General features: G+C 44.7%; 1 protein-coding gene across 2 annotated transcripts in view; it reads left to right on the forward strand.

Annotated features, from left to right (window-relative positions):
- Positions 1-20,504: 20,504 nt before the first annotated feature.
- The window catches only part of LOC129132428 (mothers against decapentaplegic homolog 7-like), a 28,365-nt gene continuing 24,228 nt past the window's right edge, over positions 20,505-24,641 (forward strand). The window contains exons 1-3 of one of the 2 annotated variants that reach the window (XM_054651498.1): positions 20,505-21,012; positions 21,574-21,627; positions 22,322-22,324. In XM_054651498.1, coding sequence (XP_054507473.1) covers positions 20,505-21,012; positions 21,574-21,627; positions 22,322-22,324 — 565 coding nt within the window. The remainder of the gene's footprint in view (positions 21,013-21,573; positions 21,628-22,321; positions 22,325-24,641) is intronic. The other variant, XM_054651497.1, reaches the window with a different exon arrangement.

The raw sequence follows: 24,641 nt of genomic DNA on the forward strand, positions 1-24,641 counted from the left end.
AAAAAAGAAAAAAGCACGAGCAGTTTGTTTTCAGACACTGCTCTCACTCCTCCACATTCCTCCTCCAGGATTGTGTTGTCTGCGGACGGACAGACAGACAGACAGCAGGACAGAGCTCTCCTTTGTTTTAATTACTTTTAGCTAGCTGAGGCAAAGAAGTTCCCTAGACTGTGGGGTTTTTTTCCCTCTTCTTTAGACCTGTTTAAACCTGCTCTAAACTGAACACCCAAAAGAACACCAACAGCTTGCACCTGTGGCCTACCGGGCTGGGCCTAAACCACAGCATTTTCAACACCAAAAAGACTGATAAGAGACTGAGTAAGCTAAGCTGCAACCCAGGGAGGGGACTTTCTGAATTTGTCATCTCTTTTAAAGCAGCAAAAAGTTTTATTGTTTAATATTGTTTAGTTTAGGTTTTATAATTTAATAGACAAGTTTTTTCCACTTTTCTCCAAAGAAATATTTTAACCTGCTTTCCTAAAAAAGCCCCTTTAAAAATTCTCTCCCAAATTTACCCTAAACCAAAACAACAGGTCAAATTTGTGCTATGGTTTCCACGACACCGCCCCCCCCCCCCCCATCACTATTCTGGCAGGGACTCGGGTTGCTCAACTTGTGCCTTTTCAGTCATGTGTCCCCAGGATTGACCAGCGGACTTGTGGAGATGGCGGCTTCAGATCCACAGGACTGCCACAAGTCTTCTGGTCCTGCCACAAGTCTTCTGGTCTGCAGATATTGCTGCTCAGTGACCACAGATGACGTGTACCCTGATTCTACTGGGTGCCAGCCCACCTCAGATCCAGCTCTGAGGTTTGATTGACACAGGGGCTGATGTGACAGTCATCTCCTTCTCTGCGTGGTCTCCTATGTGGCCTTTGGCTTCCATAGGTTGGGCCATCGAAGGGGTGGGGGGTGCCACACAGACCTTTGCAAGTCAATGGTCTGTGCTGATCAAAAATGTAGATGGGCAGACAGCTGCAGTTCAGCCCTATGTCACTGCAGCTCAAATCAACCTCTAGGGGCAGGATGTATTGGCAGCCTGGAGGGGGTACGGATTGGGAGACATTTCTGACTGGGGTCACTGCGCTGAAGGGCACAAAGTATCCTACACTGTCTTTAGGGTGGCTAGTGAGCAGACCCATTTGGGAGAACCAGTGGCCCCTGACAAAAGAAAAATTGGTTGCCCTTCATGAATTAGTTCAGGAACAATTGCAACAGGGACACATTGAGCCTTCTACTAGTCCCTGGAATATTCCTGTCTTTGTGATAAAGAAAAACTGGGAAATGGAGGCTGTTACAGGACCTCCAGAAAATTAATGCAGTGATGGAAAGTATGGGGGCATTGCAGGTTGGCATGCCCTCATCCACCATGCTGCCCACAGGATGGGAAATTTTGATCATTGATTTAAAGGACTGTTTCTTCATAATTCCTTTGCATCCTGATGACAAACCAAAGTTTGTCTTTACAGTGCCTTCAATTAACAATGCTGAACCTGTGCAGAGGTATCAATGGGAAGTTTTGCCACAGGGCTGTAGAAACAGCCTATTTGTCCATGGTATGTGGCTCAGGCCTTGTCCAGAGCCTGCAAGCAGTTTCCTGACGCATATCGGTATCACTACATGGATGACATCCTGGTGGCAGCATCCACCCAGGATGAGTTGCTGAGGATACAGCCTCAGCTGTTCACTGCTCTACATTCATATGGGCTGCAAGTGGCTCTGGAGAAGGATCAACAGCATCCTCCTTGGAAATATTTAAGAGTCAAAATTCTGGATCAAACCATTCAGCATCAAGAGGTGCAATTCACGGATTCCATTAAGACTCTGAATGATGCCCAGAAATTGCTGGGTACCATCAGTTGGTTGCGTCCTTATTTAGCGCTAACCATGACACAATTGTCCCCACTGTATAATATTCTAAGGGGGGGGACCCTGAACCTGAATTCACCTCAGAAATTGACTCCTGAGGGTCAATGAGCCCTGGAGGAAGTCCAACAAACTGTTTCTGCTCATCAGGTTTATCTAGTAGATCCTTCCATTGATATCACTGTTTTCATTACCAATCCAGATTTTCATCCTACACGTATCATTGGCCAATGGAGTGAAAAATGGTTTGATCCCTTGCACATTTTGGAATGGGTCTTCTTGCCCCATCAACCAAAAAAGACAGCACCCACGTTGTTTGAATTGATTGCTCATTTGATAATCAAATGCCATCAACAGTGTTTGCAATTAATGGCAGCTGATCCCACAAAAATTGTTCTTCCAATAGAGCAGGAAGTCTTTGAATGGAGCTTCATTAACAGTGCTCCTCTGCAAAGTGTGCTGCAAAACTTTTCTGGGCAGATTGCCTATAATCTTCCCAGTCATAAGTTATTGCAGTTGGCAAAATTAACCAATCTATCTTTGTGGCCAAAAAATAGTTGTGTGCCAGTGCAAGGACCCACCATCTTCACTGACAGCTCAGGAAAAACTGGGAAAGCCATTGTTACTTGGAAGGATGAATCTGGGTGGCAAGTGCTGGAAGGCCATGAATAAGGCTTTGCCCAATTGGTTGAATTAAAGGCTGCTGCCATGGCATTCCAGAAATTTTCTCAGGTGCCTCTGAACTTGGTCACTGATTCTGCTTATGTTGCAGACATAACCAAATGTTTGGATTGTTCACTTCTGAAAGAAGTCAATAACGCAGCTTGGTTTCAGTTATTGAAAACTTTGTGGTGTGCAATTTAGCCCCGAGTTAATTCGTATTTACATCTTGCACATTCGGAGTCACACCAATTTACCAGGTTTCATAACAGAAGGTAATGCAGGGCTGACAGGTTGGCTAACCCTGCGTGGGTAGCGCCTCAGCCTGACAAGATTGCTCAAGCTAAAGCATTGCATGATTTTTTCCATCAAAGTGCACATACCCTGCAGAAACAATTTCACTTAATGCCAACTGAGGCTCATGACATTGTCAGTTCTTGTGCTGACTGTCATGGGCATGCTGCACCTTTACCAGCAGGGGTCACCACGTATTACAGTTGAATCCGTGATGTTCGTATGTCTGAGACGTAACATACAACAAAACTCCCTCTGGTCATCAGCAAACGGCATTGTTTATTGTGTCTGGCACCTTTTATAGCCTATTCAAAACACCTGGGTTGAGATAGCTCATTGGTCTTTCTCTGAGCCCCCAGACTCTGAACCAATACAATGTATGCATCTTAGGAGAGCTCCCATTGTCTGTGAGCTTCTGTCAGTCAGCCCAGAGGCTGCTTCATGGACCTGAGCTGGGCTGCTTATTATAACTCGATTAATACTAATGCAACAAACCCCAGAGGCCTAAAAGCCTTGCAGCTTTGGCAAACGGATGTCACCCATATTGCCAAATTTGGCTGACTTAAGTATGTGCATGTGTCTATTGACACTTTCTCCTCTGCTATGTGGGTATCTGCTCATACTGGAGAAAAGGGTTGGGACGTGATTGCCCATTGGAGGATGGCTTTTTTGATCTTAGGTATACCTTCTTCTGTGAAAACTGATAATGGTCCCGCCTACGTCTCACAGAAGACACGGCAGTTTTTGTACCTATGGGGAGTCTCACATAAACTTGCTATTCCACATGCTCCAACTGATCAAGCTGTTGTTGAACATGCTCATAGTATTTTAAAGCGTGTTCTGGAAAAAAATAGGGGAATGTCTGGAGAAACCCCCACAGACAATTGGAAAAAGCTCTATATACAATCATCTTACAGTGCCACAAAATTCAAACAATCCTATCATTTAAAATCACTTTTTCTCGTTGCAGTCTTCAGGTGAGACGCACCTGCCTTGAGCGAAAGTCCGGATATGGGACCTAACCACTAATAAGTGGGAGGCCCCGTGCGAGCTTATTGCTTGGGGTCGCGGGTATGCATGTGTTTCCACAGATACTGGGTTATGGTGGATACCTGCAAGGTGTGTTCACCCTGACTTGCGACATCAAAAACAGAATGTGGCCAACAGGCAACCTTTGAACAGTGATCAAGATGCCTATCATCAATCAGATGGTCCCTCTACAAGTAGGGAATGAGCATTCTATCTTTTTCTTTGTTTCTGGAAAAGGGTTGTTGGCAAGTTAGACTGCAAGTTGCCAGTTCTTTGAGCAGACTAAGAATGTTTTGTTACTGTATTAGAATTAGTAAGGATTTCTTGTAAGAAGGAACAACAAGGCTTGATGTTGGTAAAAGGATGTGATTGTAAAGAATTCGATGGTATGTGTTGGAGAATCTCCCTGACCATTCTAAGTCAGCATCTGATTGAGTTTCTGATTGATAACCAGCAGATTGCTAAAGGGACCTCTTGAGCTGTGTTTGTTCTCCTTTCTGCAATGGGCCCTTAAGAGGATTATAAATGCCACCTTCTGCTTTAAACAAAAAAGGGGGACCTATGGATGCTGACAGATTAGTCAGAAACAGATAACTTTCCCAGGCATCATCCTGGGGAAGTTGTGACAAAGCTCAGAGAAAGAATTAAAACAATTCTTATCTTAATCTCTGCACCTGATGTTTGTGAACACGTGGAATGTTTGTACATGATGTTTATGGAAAGAGATTTACAAGAAGCTGTTGCTTCTAATTAACCAATGGTGTGAGGGATGTTGTTTAAGGACCAATCAGGTTCTGGGTGAACGATCCTGTCTATAAATATGTGTAGTTCCTAATAAACCTTGCTTTATGCCTTCTGAGTGTTGGAGTCAATGTTGTCTTCTTTTAGCCATTCCTAACTCAATGCTGACAAATATGCATGAACCTATTGCGAAACTTAATGCATATACAACAAGTTAAGGGACAAAAGGAGAGTTGACTGCTCATCGTGGGGGCAGATAAGACTTCTAGCATTACAAACAAAGGATATGTTTATAATTATAGAAATTAGTTTGTAAGTTGTATGTACGCGTAGCTGAGGGGGCAGTTGGTAAGTTACAAGGGGACACCCTGTGCGTAACAAGGGCCCATAGGGTTGCTTGCAAACATTGTAGGGTTTACTTGCCAGCTAAAGGGTAATTTGTCATGTTGATGGGACATGCTAGCACTTTTGGGTGTGAACTAGGCAAATTCCATTGTATTACTGCTATTTGACTGTGTACTGTTATTTTGATTGTGTCCAGAATGTGTGAATGTTAGAAGATGCTAATGTAGGTAGATGATGAAGTGTTGCATGCTGTGTGTTGTGTTGAGAAAAGTGAGCACTTTAAGAGACACCCCTTTCCCAGTAAGTTTGTGTGTGTGAACTTTCTAGTTGTGAAGAACTGTATTCCCTGTGACACCAAGTGTTTGAGTATAAACAGTCTCTTGTCAATGCCTTGTGTTTGAGTATTAACCAAATCCTCTGCCTGTGGAACCTGAGAGGCAAGAGTCGAAGGCTGTAACATGGTGCCTGTGGTCCCTCTCCTTGTGGAGTTTGTAAAGTTGCAACTTTAGATTACTTTAGATTCATCTAGTGTAGTGTGAGATTTTACTGGTTATTGTGTAGAAGTTATAATTGTAACAAACTAGTAATTTTTTTTTGTGTCAGCTGTGTTGTTAGCTGTGTGTTAAGACTGAGCCTGAGTTGAAAGGGTTCGGCCATTTAGGCAACCTTTCTAGAACAGTTTTAACTTGAACAGGTGTTTGTGGGCTGTTAGAACTGTAATAAAGACAGCTTATTATAACTGATTCCCAGGATTTGGGATACAAGGGGATTGTGTAGTTTTTCTCCTGCATTGTGGTAATTTAATTCTCTGGACTGTACAGTTGTGTTTGTAGAAATTTTAAGATTTGTTTGCAACAAGTACAGCACACTACAGTGTGATGATTTATGTATGCTAAACTGTATTAAAACAAATTAAAGGAATTTCCCTCCTGCAGCAACTTAGCCTTGACTCTCGTGAATTTGGGAGGGGGGGGTTATGTTATCTTTGTGGGCATATGAGAGTTTTTACTGTAACAGAGACAACCTTTTGTATGAGAGCAATTTGTTTTAACCGTGGCTAGACAGATTGAAGGGGTCCCTTAACCTCAGTAGTTTGGACTTGATCTTTAGGAGTTTGTGCAAGACAATATTATTGTTATTTTGCAAAGCAACAAAGTGTCAGTGGAAACATTTTAATTGAGCTGATTTTGAAGATTAGATTGTGTGAGAAGAAAACTAAGAAAGGACTGGGAAATTTTGTGAAACAAAGTTTAAGTAGAGTGAGTGAGAAATAAGTAGCTGAAGTGTCCTATGAATAAAAATAGAAATCAGAAGACACTGAGTTTATTAGAGGTTGCTTGTCCAAAGGGCTATCCTTGTGAACCCTAAGTTTGTTTATTTTTAGTAGACACAGAGGCAACCTACTCGGTGTTAAATAAAGCCTTAATGCCTATGACAATTTATTATGCTATAGTAAGGGGAGCAACTGGCCAATCTGAAAAAGCATATTTTTGCAAACCATCAAAATATAAACTTAGAAAACAAATGGAGATTCATAGGTTTTTGTATATGCCCAACACTCCAAAGGCACTGTTAAGCAGCTAGAAGCAAAGATCACATTTAAAGATAGGGAGATTATTTTGGAGGTAAAGGATCAACAATATGTAGACATACTAAGCTTAATGTTAACAATTAGTGAGACCAAAATTGAAAATGAGGATGAAATTAGCAAAAATAATGGATCAAGTGTTTCCTGGGGTATGGGCCTCTAACATACCAGAGAGGGTAAAGAATGCACTTCCTGTGCAAGTTAAGCTTAAAGAAAGAAAACAACCATTTAAGATCAGGCAGTACCCTTTGAAAAAGGAAGATAGAAAAGGGAGTAGGCCAGTAATTGGGAACTTTTTTCAGTTTGGACTCTAAAAAGAGTATCAATTTAATTTTAATACTCCCATTTTACCTGATAGGTTACAAGTAGACTGATAGATTACATCAAGTAGTACAGGACCTAAGAGCTGTTAACAAGATTACAGAGGATCTGCACCCAGTGGTTGTCATAGTTGAGACAGTCACAATACAAAGCAACACTCCATTTTCAGAAGGCTTCAAAATGGTTTTATTATAGCATTCATGCTTTTTATACATTCTTACAAAACTCATAAGTTTACACTTTACTCATTGGCCAGGAAAGACAAACAAAGTGCTTATTGGAATAGACAATTGTAGGTTTCTCTTACTTATCCTTCTTTCTTTCTTGGTTTCTATGTCAACGACCTTAGTAGAAAATTCTTTCAGGGGTTGTCCTGGTTCAGGGCAAATTTGGGAGAGAACCCCCAAAGGGGCTCCTCTAGGAAAGCAGATTGAATTGGCCCCTCCCCCCAACCGGTTCGGGAGAAAATATCTCCTTGGAGAAAAGTGGGAAAATACCTGTTTATTAAACAATAAAACCCCTTGCTGCTCCAAAAGAGATGACAAATTCAGAAAGTCCTCTCCCCGGGTTGCAGCTCAGCTCGCTCAGTCTCTTATCAGTCCCTCTGGTGCTGGAAATGCCACGGCCCAGGCCCGGTCTGGTGGGCCACAGGTGCGAGCTGCCGGTGCTCTTCTGGGTGTTCAGTCCAGAGCAGGTTTAAACACGTCCAAAGAAAAAGGAAAAAGAACCTACAGTCCAGGAAACATCTTTGCCTCAGCGAGCTAAAACTAACTAAAACAAAGGAGAGCTCTATCCTGCTGTCTATCTGCAGACAACACAGTCCAGGAGGAGGAATGTGGAGGAGTGAGTGCAGTGTCTGAAAACAAACTGCGTGCTTCTTCTCTCCCCCCCTTCACTCTCTGGAACAAGTCTTAAAGGTGCAAAACTTATTATTCAGAATAAACAGAACAAGATGATTGGGGATAAAAGCGTCATATAGTCAACCTAGGACAGGGGTAAACATGGATCTTCTTATCAAACTTCTCTCTGGCTCACAGAAGTCACTGTAAAACCTCTTCCACAATTCCCCCTTTTTTGTATTTGAACCACAAACACAACTGCTAAGGACTTTTGGAGGGCCCTTGCAAAAATCCAAGCAGACAGGGGTAACACAAAGCAATGATGACAACCACGAGTGAAATTAACAACCCAACTTCCAATGATACCCCAAACCGTTTAACAGTACCCCAACTTGCAAGGAAACCACTCAACCATTTCCATCCTTCATTCACCTGCAAACTACTAACTTCTTCCTTCAAATCCAAAACTCCTGAGAACTGATTCACTATGCCCTAACAAGCCCATACAACATATGCCCTCAAAATCCTGATGTTTATAACCATGCACCAACAATAAAGATGCACCAACACAGCACATAGAAAATGAATTTTCAAATGCTGTTACAGATCCCACACTCCCTTAATGACACATTTATGGCAGGATGACGCTTTCACTTTTAGTTGAATAGATTTTTCTCCACACAGAATTAGAGACCAAGTTATCTGCCCAGTCACCACTTAGAACTAAGTAGCATCCACTTAACTTTACAACTAGTTGCTGCTGTCATAATGGGCAACAAACTTAGTTGTTCAAAGTGTGGAACCTTAATTACTAATTCAAAATCCCTATGCAAAGGCAACACTTCTCCCCTAGGTACATTAAATTCCCCTATTTTGGGAACGCCAGTGCCATGTAAAGGGAAATGGTACAAGACACATTACTCAGCACTACCAACCTCTCTGCAGAAAAATACAAAGAACTAAAGTAAAGGTAACATCCACCAACTTAAATTTGAGTTTTCAGGGTGAGTAAATATCCCCCTTTGCTCTGCCTTGAATTATCATCTTCACAGCATGTTCTTTGAGGGTCCGTGCTTCAATCCACCTAGTGGCCAGTGCCACCGACTCATTCTACTTCAGCTGTGGAACCATCTATCCTATTTCTTCCTATACAGTCCAAATAAGACTTACCAATGAGCAAAAACCCAATGAGGGCCATTCTCTAACAGAACACACGCCCTTTCCTTCACATTATTAATTCCACTGAGCCAGTCTACCTTCCAGGAATCAAATCTTTAACCCATACCTGTGGCCACAGTTCTCTTCACAGAGAGCAACAGGCACAAGTTTCACAAGGATTTTTCCTAGTCAAGGCAGTGAGAACCTCAGAGAAGAAAACAATTCTTATCTCTATTCACTGCTCCTGTTGTTTTGCACATGTGGAATGTGTTATGGAGATTGTTTACTCAAAGGGATTTGTTAATTGGACACCCGTGAAGGTTGTTTTGATTCCTTGGCCAATTGGGTCAAAGCTGTGTCCTGGCTGTCTCAGACAGTCACGGGTTTTTATTTAGTATCTTTTTAGTATGTAATTTAGTATAGTATTAGTGTAATAAAGTATAGCTTAATAAAGCAATTGTTCAGCCTTCTGAATCATGGGTCAGAGCACATTATTCCCTACGTTGGGGTTGCCCGGCATCGATACATACCTTAATATTTTTACGACTATTTAGAATTCAAAGAAGAAAAATGTTAGAATATAGGAGACAGTTGTAAGTCAGGTAAAGGATGTAAAAAATTTAGCACATACACAGTTTTATCTAATCTCACTTAAGGTAACTCCCTATACATTCCCCCTTTTTATTTTTAAACCTGGCGCTTCTGCCATCACCTTTGCCTTTGCTTTCACCTTTTCCTCATCCCTTCCTACATAAGCTTCCTAACCAGTTCATCCAGGGGCTTATTCTGTCCTTCCTCCAGTCCCTCCCCCCCACTACTGCCTATGGGTATTCATTCTCCCACAGCTCAAAACCATTCATTTCTCCAGTGAACCAAAAAAAAAAATCCTTAAAAGAAAGTGCTAATCTTTCCACGTACAATCTACATTTCCCATCTGTTCCTTCCTCCTCGTTCTCTCTCTCTTTATCACACACTGTATAACAGAGTCGGTGTCTGTCTTGCCGCAGTGTCCAAATGCGGTCCCCCGCCCAGTGCTCCTGGTGGGCACAGCCAGCAGCATCACAGACGGCCAGGGTCTCCCACAGGCTCACTGGGCTCACTGGGCCAGGGTGTCCCGCAGCCTCATGGGGGCCACAGCCACTGTCGCCCCTGCCCAGGGGTAGCAGGATCAGGCACTGCCTGATGCTGAGACCTGGCTGCCCCACAGCCCCCACAGACCCCCAGCCTGTGTTCCTGGTCCTGGACCTCCGCACCCAGTCCTGCCACTCCTTGCCTCAACCATATCTCTCCATACTTCCCTTCAACCAATTCTGTTCCAACACACCAACACTATCCATCCATCCATCCATCCATCCATCCATCCATCCATCCATCCATCCATCCATCCATCCATCCCCTGTTGTCAAGATCCCTTCTCGACTCCCCTTATTGCCCCCAGGACCATGGATTCTCGAGACACCATCTTGACTTTCTCTTATTGCCCCCTTTGGGCATCTATGTCCTTTATTACCTCTGGGAGAATGTGTAAACCAACTCCACATTCTTCCAAGGGATTCTTTGGAGATATTTTGGGATCGTCATTCCTTTTGCTGGGACCTCTTCCCGGCTTTACTTTGAAACCCTCCATGGGTACCGTCCCAGGTTTACTCCCCAGAGATCCCATTTTACTCACTGTTGAGATTTTCAGTGGTCCTTCCCTGTGTGGACTCTTCACAGACCCCCCCAGTCCACCACTCGTCTGTCTCCTGGACAGTCTCGGGAACTCTATCTATCACCCGGTGCTGGCCACCAGCAAGGGGAGCTGATCACCAAAACTGGGTGAGGCACGCCTTCAGCTCCACTCACTGCCCACCACCCCTGGATGGTGGAAATATCGCGGACAAGAGTCCCCAAATTGTCAGGAGAATTAATCCACAAACACCAGAGGTTTATGTCCAAAAAGGAGACAGAGGAGTCCTGTTACTTTATTCAAATAAAGGGAGAGGCCATGGGGCATTTCCCCTGGAGTCTCTCAAATTTTTGAGGGATGCAGCCTCCTTTTTATCCTATTTTTCCAGCCGTATGTCCCTCTCTCTTTCCCCATTGGCTGAGGTACTTGAGAGGTACAGATTTTCCTGAAATGCCTAATTTCTAAGACCCCCTTCTAATGTATAGCCCCCCACTTTGTCTTTTCCTTGTGTCACTCAGTGGAATTCTTTATGGAATTTATGATTCTTCTCATTGTTTCTTTCATCTCTCAGTATCCAGTTCTATTTATCAGCAGACCCACAGTTTGTTTGTAAAGACAAGTCCCTCATTCCTTTCATCCCTAAGCAGAAACATTCCCTGGAAATTTTAAATTGTTTCCCAATGTTCTGTCTGTTTAATCACTGTCTCCATTCATGAGAAAGACGTGTTGTTACCAGTTATTGGGTATTTTGATCTGTCCCTCTGTTCAGGGGAAGATCAGCTCTTGTGAAGTCATGTTCCTATCTTTTGAAACCACTTAGGGAGTTAATGTTAATATAATTGTAATGTTCCAGACCTGGATTTATAAACTTATATATACCTTCTGTGAAAGAAAATTAGCTAATTTAAATATTAAGTTTCCTGCTGCTGTATTTAATTATTATATGTGTCACTTAGCAAGTGAAGAGATAAATAATTGAAAGAAGTCAATATGTTTGCATTCCATTTCATAATTAAAACAATTTATGTTTTTGCTAAGTTGTAAATTTTGACATGACTATCTACTAGAAAGATTTAAGGTTAACTGTGTGATTGTAATATGTTTCTGGATCCAGATAATGTTAATACATAAAGTATGTATAAAGAGATTTAGCTTGAAGATAATTATTTTATGTTACTTATATGCGTTCTTTTGGTTATATTAATAAAAGTTTGCTTGTAAGTATTCTAGGGAAACCTTCCCAGTCAAAGCTTGGGCCCTGGCCATGATTCGCTTCAACGCTGAGCCAAGGGTCACCTCAGAGAATGACTCAGTGAGGTGAGTATTTGCTTTATTTGGCACCTGGCACTTCGGGGATCGTTCCTCCTAACACACACATTCAGCACTTTACAAAGCACAATATATGGTTAAATTTCATGCATATTCATTACATTCCTTGGGATAGGAGTGGTTATACAAATTACTTCTTAAAAGTCATTAATATCATTAGCATATGTGGCGTGCAAGCACAGTGTACTTTGGTTGTCTCACTGAGGAAAGCTCCGAGTCTTCCTCGGCGGCCATTCTGATGAAGGCTGGCAGTCTTCCTCACTTTGCACTTTCCACCTTTCTTTCTGAAGCATGCACAGTCCTTCGCTGGCTGGTTCAGTGTTTGGGTTTTTTTCCCTCTGGTTTCAACAGTTTTTTTCCTCTTATCTTGACAAGGCTAAGGCACATCCTGCTTCTTAGGCTTATGATTAATATTTGCTGACTCTTAAAAGATAACTCATTCTTACATAGGTTAACTATTAATCAACTCCTTTCAATCCCCCCTTTTTCTGTTGATTTTTAATTCTTTACAAATATTGCATGTCTTAAAAGTAAGTACCCTTCTTTATCTTGTTTCTAGGTTTGTGCTTTTGCCCTTGTATTCTTAATAAATGACTTACTTTCTGCACTACTTGGGCTACAAAATGTGGTCCCCTATCAGAATTAATTTTCCTAGGTATTCCAAATAGTGGAAAAATTTATTGTACTAAGGCTTTAACAACTTCTCTAGCTTTATTTGTTCTATAAGGGAAAGCTTCTGGCCAACCTGAAAAAGTGTCTGTGAGGACTAAGAGGTATTTATATCCTCCTTTTCTAGTGTGAGAAGCGACCGCTCACTTTAAAATTTCAAAGGTTCATTAAACCTCAACAAACACAACAAAGGACTGAATAAGGAAAAAGGGACAGCACTGGGAGCGTGGCTGACTGCCAGAGGCTCATCCACAAAATGGCAGCTCTGTCTTTTATATCCCTGGTATTGCATCAGCCAACCCTGGTCCCTCCCAAAGTCTGACAGTCAACTCTTCTTTGCCATCCATTGGTGGAGACCTTCTTGCAACTTGATTGGAGGTGAGGTGTTGTCATGCCAAGCTTCCCCAACAATAAACTATTCCCATTCCCAACTGCCCCATGCAAGGGGCACATGTACACACCCTCCCTCCACATGTCCCTGAAAACCCTGACAACCAAGGTTGTTTGGTGGCAACAATACAGAGGGGCGAGGGGAAAGGGGACTATGGGGAGAACAGAAGGTGTCCAAACAACAAACTACAGTAACATAACCATACATCAACAAAACTTCTCTTAACATGCACACAGTATTCATCCCTTAATTGCGAGAGCCAATCATCATATTACTCATCTATAACAATGCCCCCTTTTCCTTTTTAGAGTCATTTGGCTCGAGCAATTAATTCCCATTTTTCACTCATGCTTTTCATAGATCCCTTTGGCTTCTTTGTGGGGGTCTTCTAGTTTGTTTTGCTTCTTCAGCATAATTTGGATGGGTCATAACAGTGTGTCTTGGTTTGGAAAGACAGGTGTCTGCTAAGGAAGGCAGGAGCCTCCCCTGAAACGGAAAATGTAAACCCTCTCCCTCCGACTTGCTATAAATTTTAAATTAAGGGGCTCTCAGGCAAAAATATGGGAGCAAGAATAACAGTTCTTTATTAGGGAAGAAAATAAAAAGATAAAATAAACAATGCAGTTAACCAAAACAACACTGACAGAGTCAGAATACAACCTGACACCCTGTTGGTCAGGATGTTGGTATCAGTCCAATTGGAATTGTGGCTGCAGTCCTCCTGGAGTGTCAGGTGTGATTCTGTTGGAGCAGTGATCCTGTAGAAAGGGTGTGGTCTTCCTCTGAAGATCCAGTGGAAGAGGCAGCTGTTCCTCTGGGAAATCCATTGGAGAAGCCGTGCTGGTGTTCCAGAATCTCAAGATTATATCTGGGTAGGAATGCTTGGCTCCTCCCTCTGGTCAGAGCATCTCACAATGGGATGCTATAGTTCTTATCAGTCATTCAGTGACATTCAATAGCCTATTATCAGCAGATGTCTCCCCAAGGGAGGATTAGTTGTGGAAAAAATAAGGAAATCTGCCCACTTAACAGAAGACAACTGCCATACAGATGGCAAATAGAATACAATTCGCTTGGCAATCCAGGACACAGTGCAAATTGACAACAGTGTGAACAATGAAAAGAGTACCCACATAAAATGATTGATCAAGAATTTGTTTGGATTCCAGAAGGGAAAAGACAACTAAGGAGTAATAGACAGAAAGGGAATGATAGAGGTCCAGTATGGCTTCTACCACCACCTACCATGCCTACAGGGTTGCTGCCCGCAGCAGAGTTATATAATCTTCTCAATGGCGAGCACACGGGTCAACCCGGTCTTGCCCTCCAGCTCCTGTCGTACTCCACTTGTCAATTCCCAAGTGAATCATCCCAGCACTTTCCACTGTTTCCTATGTACTTCCCCTCAACAGACACCAGCAATCCCCATCTACTAAATAGGACGACTACATCAGTGACCAATACAATCCAAATCTCCCACTCAAAGCGTTATCTAAGCAGTCCTTAAGATGGCTGGTGGAAGCTTGACCTTATTTCTTGGATGTCCTGGGCCTTTCTGGTTACCTTTCAGTCTTTGTTTAAAAGTCAATCTCGTCTCACCCGGTCTGGATGTTATGGTCCATTCCTTTGGTTCTTCCACCAGACCCTTAATTCTGTGGGCACAAGACCATCCCCCCTCCGTAGTTCGCACCACCAATTCAACCGTGAGTAGCACCTGAAAGGGACCTCCCCATTGAGAGGTCAGAACCTGGTCTTTCCATGACTTGATTATTACCCAATCTCCAGGGTTAACATTATGAATTCTGAAATCCAAAGTAGTAGTTTGAGGGATCATCCCTTTATGCCTCAACTCTGGTATTTAAACTGCGAGTGTGAAAAACAGTTACAGCAATTGCAGATAACCCTGTTTATAGGGATTTAATGGAAACCTTCAGCATGAAATTCACCAAGCAGCATCTTGCTGTTGGAGCAGTTACATTCTAAACACCATTAAACTTGATGGAAATCACAGCACACAACCTCACATAAACCTTTCGGCAAATTTAAATGCAGAGGCAAATTCCTCTCCAGGATGGATGGGGCATTATGGCACAGTTTTCTTCACCTTTTGTCCTTCCCCATACCACCCAGTTAGGTAATTATTGTGGGTAAACCAGGACTCCTGAACAACTAACCAATATGATCAAGCAGAAGCCCTTTATTGTTTACATTACACACACTTTTATAGATTCTACAAACTACTAAGATGACACTTCTTGACTGGTGCCTTCGTCTTGTTCCCTCCTTCTCTGCCTCCATTTCTCAATGTCCATGATTGGTTACCATGCAGGTGCTCTACAGTCCTCTGTTATCTAGTCATTGTGATCCTGGTATGCAGTCTCTCAGCTTCTTTGTTCTTATTTTAGCACAGTTTATATCTTAGCAACCTTGATGAATTCCACGGTGCCCTGAGAAAATTCTGATAAGAACAGTTAGAGATGGTATGGCTGGTGCACACTGAGGCCTAAGTTGTTCAGATACATTGCTACAATTCTGTTGCAGACATCTTTTATGAAAAATATTTTCCTTAGGATTTTTCCTCCTGAGAAGCTGAGAGGCCTCAGGAACAAAATGTAAACATTGATTATCTGCTGCTGTTGAATGCAACAGGTGCATCTTTGATTGGCCCATGTTGGATGTTTGTAATTAATGGCCAATCACAGCCCAGCTGGCTTGGACAGAGAGCTGAGCCACAAACCTTTGTTATCATTCCTTGCTATTCTATTCTTAGCTAGCCTTCTGATGAAACCTTTTCTTCTATTCTTTTAGTATAGTTTTAATGTAATATATATCATAAAATAATAAATCAAGCCTTCTGAAACATGGAGTCAGATCCTCGTCTCTTCCCCAATCTGAAAACCCCTGTGAACACTGTCACACAATTCCCCCTTCTTCTTCTTGCACCAGCCAGACCCTCTTTACTGTCTTTTCTACTAAGCGGGTCACCAACTTAATTATGCATGGAATAACACAAAGCAATAAAATAATAACTACTAAAACTAACAAAATTCCTTTTACCATATCTTTCAACCATCCAGTTATTCCCCATCCCTTGAACCATTCATCCAAACCCCAGTCATTCACAGTCAATTTGTTCATGTTATCTTGTAGTTGTTTGAGTTTTTTGTGAATGGACGCAGAATTGTCAGAAAGGTTCATACAACACATCCCTTCAAACTCCTCACACCCGTGCCCATGTGCCAACAACAAAAAATCTATAGCAGCTCTATTTTGAAGTGTGCCGTGTCTAATACTACCTACATCAGTGAGCATTTGATTTAGAATAGCTGAAGTTGTGTTCAGTTGCTTAGCTGTCCAGCATTCCAGCATCCCAACTTATTCAATGTAGTCAAAGCCTGAGCAGCCGCAACACCTGGAGCAAGGACTGATGCTATGATTCTTGCTGGAGCACCCCAAAGCTCTTCATGATCATTACAATTAGATCCTAAGCTTGTGATTGCTCTTTTAGTTCTTTTGCTATGTCCTGTTCTCCAGATAGTCTGATTCAGCATCTCTCGCATGCTAGGTGCAAACATGGTTAGTTTTCCTAAGTAACAAGGTCCACCAAATGGATTACTCGGAATTGCAGGCCAGGATCTACCCCCACAAATTAAAAAGATACCTGGTGGAAGCTTTCTTACAGTCGCATTTGCACCAGCACTGCCATGGTAAGTCCAATTGTGGCAGTATTTGGCCATGTTCTTATACCATGGAGAATTGGGATTAAGAACAACACTATTATTCTTGGGATGTGGGACTAGAAAATCACTCATATTAGTTGTTTTGGGGTCCAGAAAGTAGTTAAAAAACAAGCAATAATTCCCAGGAACTGATCCTAACAGGTCTAGTTCTTGGGATTCTAGTCCAGTTTCATTCAGTGATTGTGTTATCACACCTGCTTGGAAGCCTTTGCCATTTGGCTTAATTCCCAGCCTTTAGCATATGTCCAGTTTTGTACCACCTTTGGTGATGTTAGACCAATGATTCTCTGCGCTTGATCTATTTGTTCCCACATGTGGCTTTCCTCTAGCTCCTACCCACTTTGCAAAACCAGTAAAATTACTCACTGGGATACCAATTAGACATGTGCGAAAAGGATCTCTGGGCATGGCTAAAGATAAACAAAAGGAATCCGCTCCAGTAGCATTGGCCCAAGTAAGCCACATATTATGCCAATGCCATCCTGTCAAGCTAATTTCCTCTGCACTACAGATGTTACCACTTATTACAGCTAACAGAAAAAAGACTTCCGAAAACCCGCATCTCTAATTTAAAGCTGTTCTTTATCTCGCTCATCAGTAAAGAACCCTTCCCCTATGAGATCAGGGGCAAAATCTGAATTAACTGCACCTCCTGCTCTTGGAGCCTTTCTCCTATTCCTTCTTTCCTGGTTCCTTTCTTTCCAGATTCTCTTTGTTTGTTCCCACTGACCTGCTCACATTAATGTTTGCATGACTGGGATTTAAAATTATTCCTGCATGTCGCAGACATCTTTCATGAAAAATCCTTTCTTAGGATTTTTCCTTGTGAGAAGCTGCAGTTTCAGCAACCAAAAGTAAACAATGGTTATCTGCTGCTGTGGAATGCAACAGGTAGACCTGTGATTGGTCTCCTGTGGGTGTTTGGATTTACTGACCACTCATGGCAGAGCTGGCTCTTGCTCTCTGTCTGAGACACAGATCTTTGTTATTCATTCTTTTCTATTCTTAGCTTAGCTAGCTTCTGAAGAAACCTTTTCCTTTCTATTTCTTTTTAGTATAGTCTTAATGTAACATATATCATAAAATAATAAATCAAGCCTTCTGATCATGGAGTCAACATTCTCATCTCTTCTTCATCCTGAAAACCCTTGTGACCACGGTCACACCTGCACTCCTGCCAGCACCAAAGGCAGGGATTCAGGACAGGCACCCCAGGGATGCCCTGCCTGCATGGTGTATTAGTTTTATGTGGTTTATGTCTGGTATTGCATTTAGTTGGGTGCAATTGTTTTAGAATTAGATTAGCTTTCAGCAGCCATGATTTAAGCCTTGGGTTTTCCTTCCAATGTGATAACTGACTTAGTGAGTGACCTTGGAGCAACTTATGCACCTGCACTTATTATATGAAAAAGGAGTTACTCCTCTGTGGGAGTGCATGTGGGATGGGGACCCTAGGGGGCTTCTGCCCTGCGAAACCTGGCACTAGGAAGTCTATCTGGACTTCCCAGCTCTGCCACAGAGTGCAGTAGGGCTGGTAGAGCTGCACAGCTTCTTGGTGACTCAGTTTCCCCATCCTCTGCTGCAGAGGATCAGGAATGGGACATCACACCATGATCAATATGATCAAGTGAAGCTGATTTATTGAAAAAAGCAAGCTATATTTATATTGTGTTCTACTGTTCATGCCTCGAGCTAATACATGATTTGTTAAATCCTTTTGTGCATGTGTTTTAAGCTTTCAGTTAATTTTAGTTAGTCCTTCTTCTTCATGTGTCTCACTGCGGTTTTCTTGTCTGCCTTTACATCCTGAACTGTCTGCTTCTGAGCATGTTCTTCTCCTTCCATGTCCTTCAAGGGCATGGTGACCTTACTCAGTTTCTATGAAGGCTGGATTGTGCATATGTTGCATATGTCCATTGTCTTGCAAAAAACTCTCAACACTCTGCAGGTCCACAATTGGAATGTGGGATCTGCAGAGCTCCCAGGGTGCAAGGGATTATTACCACTAGTAGTATGAGAATATCAGAGTGCTATGTGCTGATCATTTCTGCTTTGCATTTGGTGAGAATTGAAGTGTACCAACCTTCTATGAAATATTTTCCCATCCTTTGGCGACCAGTGCTGTAAAAGTGGAAAGTATTATTATTATTGCTTTTTGTGCCGTGTCCTCTTTCGATGCCCATAACCATATATATATATATATATATATAAACTTTTTAATTTTTATGATTGATTTGGTTTAATATTTCAATACTTACAGTGGGCTCCGGCACACCCCGGCCCCGGAGGCTCCCTCTGCTCTGCCCCACTGGGTCTAGGGGAGAGACCAGCCGCTCCGTACCCTCGCCGTGCTCCCGGAGGGGGGCCCCTCATCCTGGGGCACGGATGGAGATTGGGATGGGGGAACGAGGACGAGGGGGACCCACAACCTTTCAGCGACCCCAGTCGTCGATTGTGCAAGGCGGTTGGAGGTAAATATAATATATAGATTTTTTTTTTTTCCCTGGAGCGACACGTCGTCTAGACGCCCACGTGACGGGGCCGGGCCGGGGCCGAGCCTGGGCGGAGCCGCTGCGCACTGCGAGTCGCCGTCGGAGCCAGGGGGGGAGCAGAGCGGGGGACTGAGCGGAGGAGAGGGGGCGCAGGCATCGCGCCGCCGTCGGCTCCGCTCCCGCCGTGCCCTGCTCTGTTGTTGGGGTTCCTCTCTCCGGCAGCAAGGACAATACGGAGGCGCTCGTGCGGGGATGGAGGCTCGTTGCAGAGAGTGGAGGGAAGGAAAAATAAAAAACAAAAAACAAGCCAAGAAAGGAGGAGGAGGAGAAAGAGGAAGAGGAGGAGGAAGAAGTGGGAGGGGGGGAAGGAAGGTACGCAGGAAGGAGGAGACAGGAGGAAAAAACCCTAAACACCGAAACAGAGGCGCTGGCAGCAAGGAGAGGGTCGCCAGGTGGTGGGCAGCCCCGCACTCGTAAGCACCGCCGGGAGCTGCGGGCGGCTGGCTTGGCTCGGCGCGGCTCCCCCCGCCGCAGCACGCTGCTGGGGAAGGCAAGGAGGAGGGGACACAGCCCCACTTTCCTTTTCCCCCCCCCCCTCTCTTTTCGTAGCAGTCGGATCAAGATTCCATGTGTGTGTCCATGTGGATTAAAATCTTTGGAAAAAAGAAGGAAAAGAGTCCACCTCGAACACTCCCTCAAGACGATCCGGGCTTTAAAACGGAATACAACACTGGATGCGCTTGTTCGTCTCTTTAGTGACAGATGCTTAAACCGACGTCCAAAACTTAGGGTTGGTGTTTCAGGTTTTTTTAATATTTCTAATTTTTTTTTCACTACACACCCTTTTGAATCGCTTTTCATTTTTTATCCTTTGATTCTGCCCTGCCGTATCCCTGCCTCCTTATCCCCCCCCGCACTCCCTCCCCGGTGAACGGGTTGATGGGCACTGCGGCTCCTGAGCAGCCAAGGTTCTCCCGCGGCTTCGGCCGCGCTCCGCCGTCTCACAGGGCGGCGCGGCGCCGACAGCCTCCGCCCCCCTCTTCCCGTGTCGGGCGTCGCAGGTTCTAGACGGGCTTTTTCTTTTAAGTGCAAAGCCGAGACGAGCAGCGGCTCCCCATTCCCCCCGGTTTTTCCCTAATTTGATTTTTTTTCTACCCTTGCGCCCTCGCAGCGGGCGGAGGCGCGACCAGTGCAGCCCCCCGCAGGAGGCGGTGGGACCCGCGGCCCCAGCGCAGAGACTGGCGCATGTCACAGCCCGCCTTGGCCCTGCCGCCGCCCGCCGCTGGCCGCCGCCGAGTCTCGGCTCCCGGCCCCTTCATGCACGGCGGACGACATGCCCGTTTTGTAGCCGGAGCCCCCTCCTCTCGTCCCGTATGTTCAGGACCAAACGTTCTGTGCTCGTCCGGCGGCTCTGGCGGAGCCGTGCACCCGGCGGAAAGGAGGAGGCGGCGGCGGGCGAGTCTGGCGCGCCTGTGGCCGAGGCCGAGGCCCTGGCGCCTGCCTGCGGCGGGGGGTGCGGGTGCTGCCCGGGCAAGGCGGGCCGCGGCGGGCGGTCGTCGGCGGGCGTGGAGGCGGAACTGAAGGCGCTGATCCACGCCGTGCTGAAGCGGCTGAAGGAGCGGCAGCTGGAGGAGCTGCTGCACGCCGTGGAGTCCCGCGGTGGGGCGCGGACCCCCTGCCTGCTGCTGCCCGCCAAGGCTGACTCCCGGCTGGGCCAGCATTGGTACCCTCTGCCGATGCTGCTCTGCAAGGTGTTCCGCTGGCCCGACCTCCGCCACTGCTCCGAAGTGAAGCGATTATGTTGCTGTGAATCCTACAGCAAGGCTCACCCCGAGCTTGTTTGCTGCAACCCGCACCACCTCAGCCGGCTGTGCGAGCTAGGTACGGCGGCGGAGGGAGCAGGGGTACGGGAAGATGGAGGGGATGGAGGGATGAAGCCCATTCGCCTTCCAGCCCACCAATTTTTTTCCCCTCTGGAAAAAAAAAAAAACAAAAACAAAAAAAAAAAACAACCCAAACCAACAAACCAACACACGAAACCTCATTTCCATTGCCTTGGTTTATTTTTTTCTTTTTTTCTGTTTAGAGGGGAGGCGGGTGAGTTCCCGCCCCGGGGGCCCCGGCGCGGCGGGCGGAGCAGTCTCTCCGTCTCCGCGTGGTGCTGGGGTTAAGGGCCGAGCGGCCCAAGCGCTGCTATGGCTCCGCCAAGCCAAGGAGGCCCTGCTTAGACAGCTCGAGTAGATAGCACGGAGGTTGGCGCCAGACGGCCCCTTTTGTTTATCTGACAGCTAAATATCAAGGCAATCACTGCCTCTGCCCTGCCTCCAACCCCCAGAGCTAAGACAGTTTTGCTAAAAGAATGCCACTCATCATAAATTCCCATCTTTTTTTTTTCTTTCTCATGGCTCTGCCTTTATTTTCTCTGTACTTTTCTAATTCCAGAGTGTCCCCCTCCACCCTACTCCAGATATTCAATGGATTTTCTCAAGCCAAGTGGTAAGTGGACTTTTTGCAATGCAGACTACAGATAAAAGGGAAAACAACCCCTTTCTTAGCTAAGTGAAACATCTCCAGCCTTTGTCATGCATTTTGCTTTTGGGCTGCTTGCCTCTGTGCTTCCTGCTACTTCTTGAAGAATTAACATATAATTAACATATAATTTATCTAAGACACCCTCTGCATAGAGTAGGATTTTAAAACTTTGGCAAGAAACTCTAGGAGGGATTGCACTGCAGCACAGGCCTGCATTGCTCGAATCAGCCAGGAAAATCACGGGGCCCAGTTGGAAATGGCAGTGCTCCTGCACCCCTAGGTGAATTTTGTAGGGATTTATGCTAGGAACCAGCACCTCACCTCCCTGATTCCTGGGAATCCAAATGAACCTTGATAAATGGACTTGTTAGAAATCGTTGTCTTTTTAAAGGAAATTAATCCCACCTTGTCAGGTTGAAAAAATTAGGAAAAGGGGTTGAAATGGTTTTTTTCTTGTTCTTTTTTTATTTTTTAGCACAGCTTTGCATGCCTGTTGCTTGTAATTGAATGTCAGGATGCCGGGGAGAAGCCCGTTTGAGGCTGGCACCAGTTCTTTTGTGATTGTCTGCATAAACGCTTGGTTGGCAGTGAGCTTGCCGGGTGTGAGATAAATCAGTCTGGAAGAAGGAGGAGATGTGGGGAGAATCAGAAAGGGGAGCAGGTCAGGAAGGAGCAGCTCCTGGCTCCTCAAGAATTAGTGGATCTGGAGTGTTGGCTGGAGCACAGTGGTCTCTGTGATCATGTCCCATGGCCATGGCAGTCAGGAAGGGCATGGTAGTACATGGAGGCAAAGAAGACCAATACTAAGTTATTGTTTTGGGCTTTTTTTTTTTTGTTTTTGTTTGTTTTGGTTTTTTTTTTTTTTTTGCCAAAAGAACAGTTTCTGGTAAATTGTTGTTCATCAGTTTTTTGGGACAAAAAGAAACCCCAACCTTGAGGTTGCTTTGGTACTGTGTGGGGTCCCACCTTGCCTACTGTTCCTTTAGAGGCTGGACTGTTGTTTTTCCCCCCTCTGCACACTTTTTAAGAAACACTTATAAGTCTTTTTATGACTTGTGGAAATAGGCAAAGATGTTTAACTCAAAATTGGGTCACTGTCGCAGTGCCTCTCTGAGTGTGTGCTCAGAGCCACCCCGGCTTGCTCTGGCACAGCAAGCAGCGAGGGACATTCTCCCGTTCCTCTGGAGGTCAGAAGAGTGGCTAAGGCTTTCACCTTTTGGACGAGACAGCATCACGACGTAGGCAGAAGAAGGAGAGTGGACTCCAGTTGGGGGCAAAGTCCAGGTTTATTCCAGAGCTCAAACGAGGTCCCAAACCCAGGGAAACCAGCCAGCTAAAGACACCTGATTTGGGGGTCTGCAGGGTGTTAAAAAGAGGGGAGTAAACCAGGGAGGGGTTTGCCCACCTGCCAATGGGGATACAGGAGGGCGTGGAGACCAGGGAAACAGGCAGGTATGGGGACCAATAAGAGCCACCCGAGGGAGGGGCCCCGGTGCCTGAACCTATCACTTGACGCCCTTGGTAGAAGTTTCTAGAGGGAGGGGATGGGCCGTCGAGTGAAGGACAGGACACCGGGGAGGGGTTAAGGGAAGGATTCAGCCACTATTGGGGAACAGGGGGAGGAGGTAGGGAGATTGACATTAACAAGAAGAGAGGAGGCAGCAGGGGCAGAACCATTATAACAGGGGGGAAACTGGGATAAACCAAAGTACAGCTTAATGCAACTAAAACATATAAGAACACAATACAACAGGTCACAAAGCATGAACTATTTTGCCTCAGCTTGAAAAAGCCAGGAGACGAAGAGTCATGAATGAAAGAAGGATATCTGGAGTAGGTTCAACATCCTGAGCATGTGCTGGTATGCAGAATGGTTGCTCTGTAATAGACTTTGAGGATCTGCCAGGTTGCAAAATTTTGTGGGTTTGTGTGAGATTGGCATTATTTTGCCTGCATCCCTGCAGTGCTTCCCCAAAAGTTTCTATTTCTGCCTTTATTGCTTTGGTTTCCACTCACCAGTGATCCTGGCATGGGGTGTAAAGAGCTTCGGAGCTGCAGGAGAGAAGGTTTAAAGCTTGATTTTAGTTTCCTGAAAAGATGTTAGGATAAATCTGTTAGCAGGGTTTAAACATCCAATCTGCCTCTGCCAGGACCTCATTTTCAGTTAGCCCAGTGATATATTTATTAATCAGCAAGTGATGACATAAAGTAGCAAAACATGTGTAAACAGAAAAGCTGCAGAACATGAATGTGCTATTTTGAAAGGAAAAGTTATTCCTATTGGCCAATAGGAAGTGATTAATGCTGCCTATCAGAAACACAGGAACAACTGGGTTACTCACCAAAAAAAAACCTCCTTTTTTTTCCTTTTTGAAAGAAAAATCTGTTTTACAGCTGAACTCTTTACTGGGCTGCAACAGGCTGAAGTGGAGCCTGGAAGTCTGTTGTTGCAGGTGGGTTTTCCAAGCTCAGGGTTTCTTGGCATTTCTTCTGGGGAGGGACCAAGAGTCTCCTGTCTCAGCCATCTTCTCCCCTCGGACCTTGGGGGGAGGATGGTCCCTCCATTTAGATTTGGGCAGCTGCATCTGCTGATAGAGCTGGGAATATGCATTCAGCAAGAAACTTTTGCTTTTCCATCAAGTGTGATAGTGGCAACAAAAATATTTAAGTTATTTAAGTATTTAGTGCCATGTCTTGTGTTTGATATGGAGAGACAGACAGGAATACCAGGACCAATATGGGCTCTCAAAGTGGTCATCAGTGCTCATGATCATAGAATCACAGAATGGTTTGGGTTGGAAGGAACCTTTAAAGCTCATCCAGTCCAACCCCCCTGCCACGATCTGGGACATCTTCAACCTGATCAGGTTGCTCAGACCCCCGTCCAACCTAACCTTTAATGTTTCCAGGCATGGGGCATCTACCACCTCTCTGGGCAACCTGTGCCAGTGTTTCACCACCCTCATTGTAAAAAATTT

The sequence above is a fragment of the Agelaius phoeniceus genome, chromosome W, assembly GCF_051311805.1.
Source record: "Agelaius phoeniceus isolate bAgePho1 chromosome W, bAgePho1.hap1, whole genome shotgun sequence".
NCBI classification, from domain to species: Eukaryota; Metazoa; Chordata; class Aves; order Passeriformes; family Icteridae; genus Agelaius; species Agelaius phoeniceus.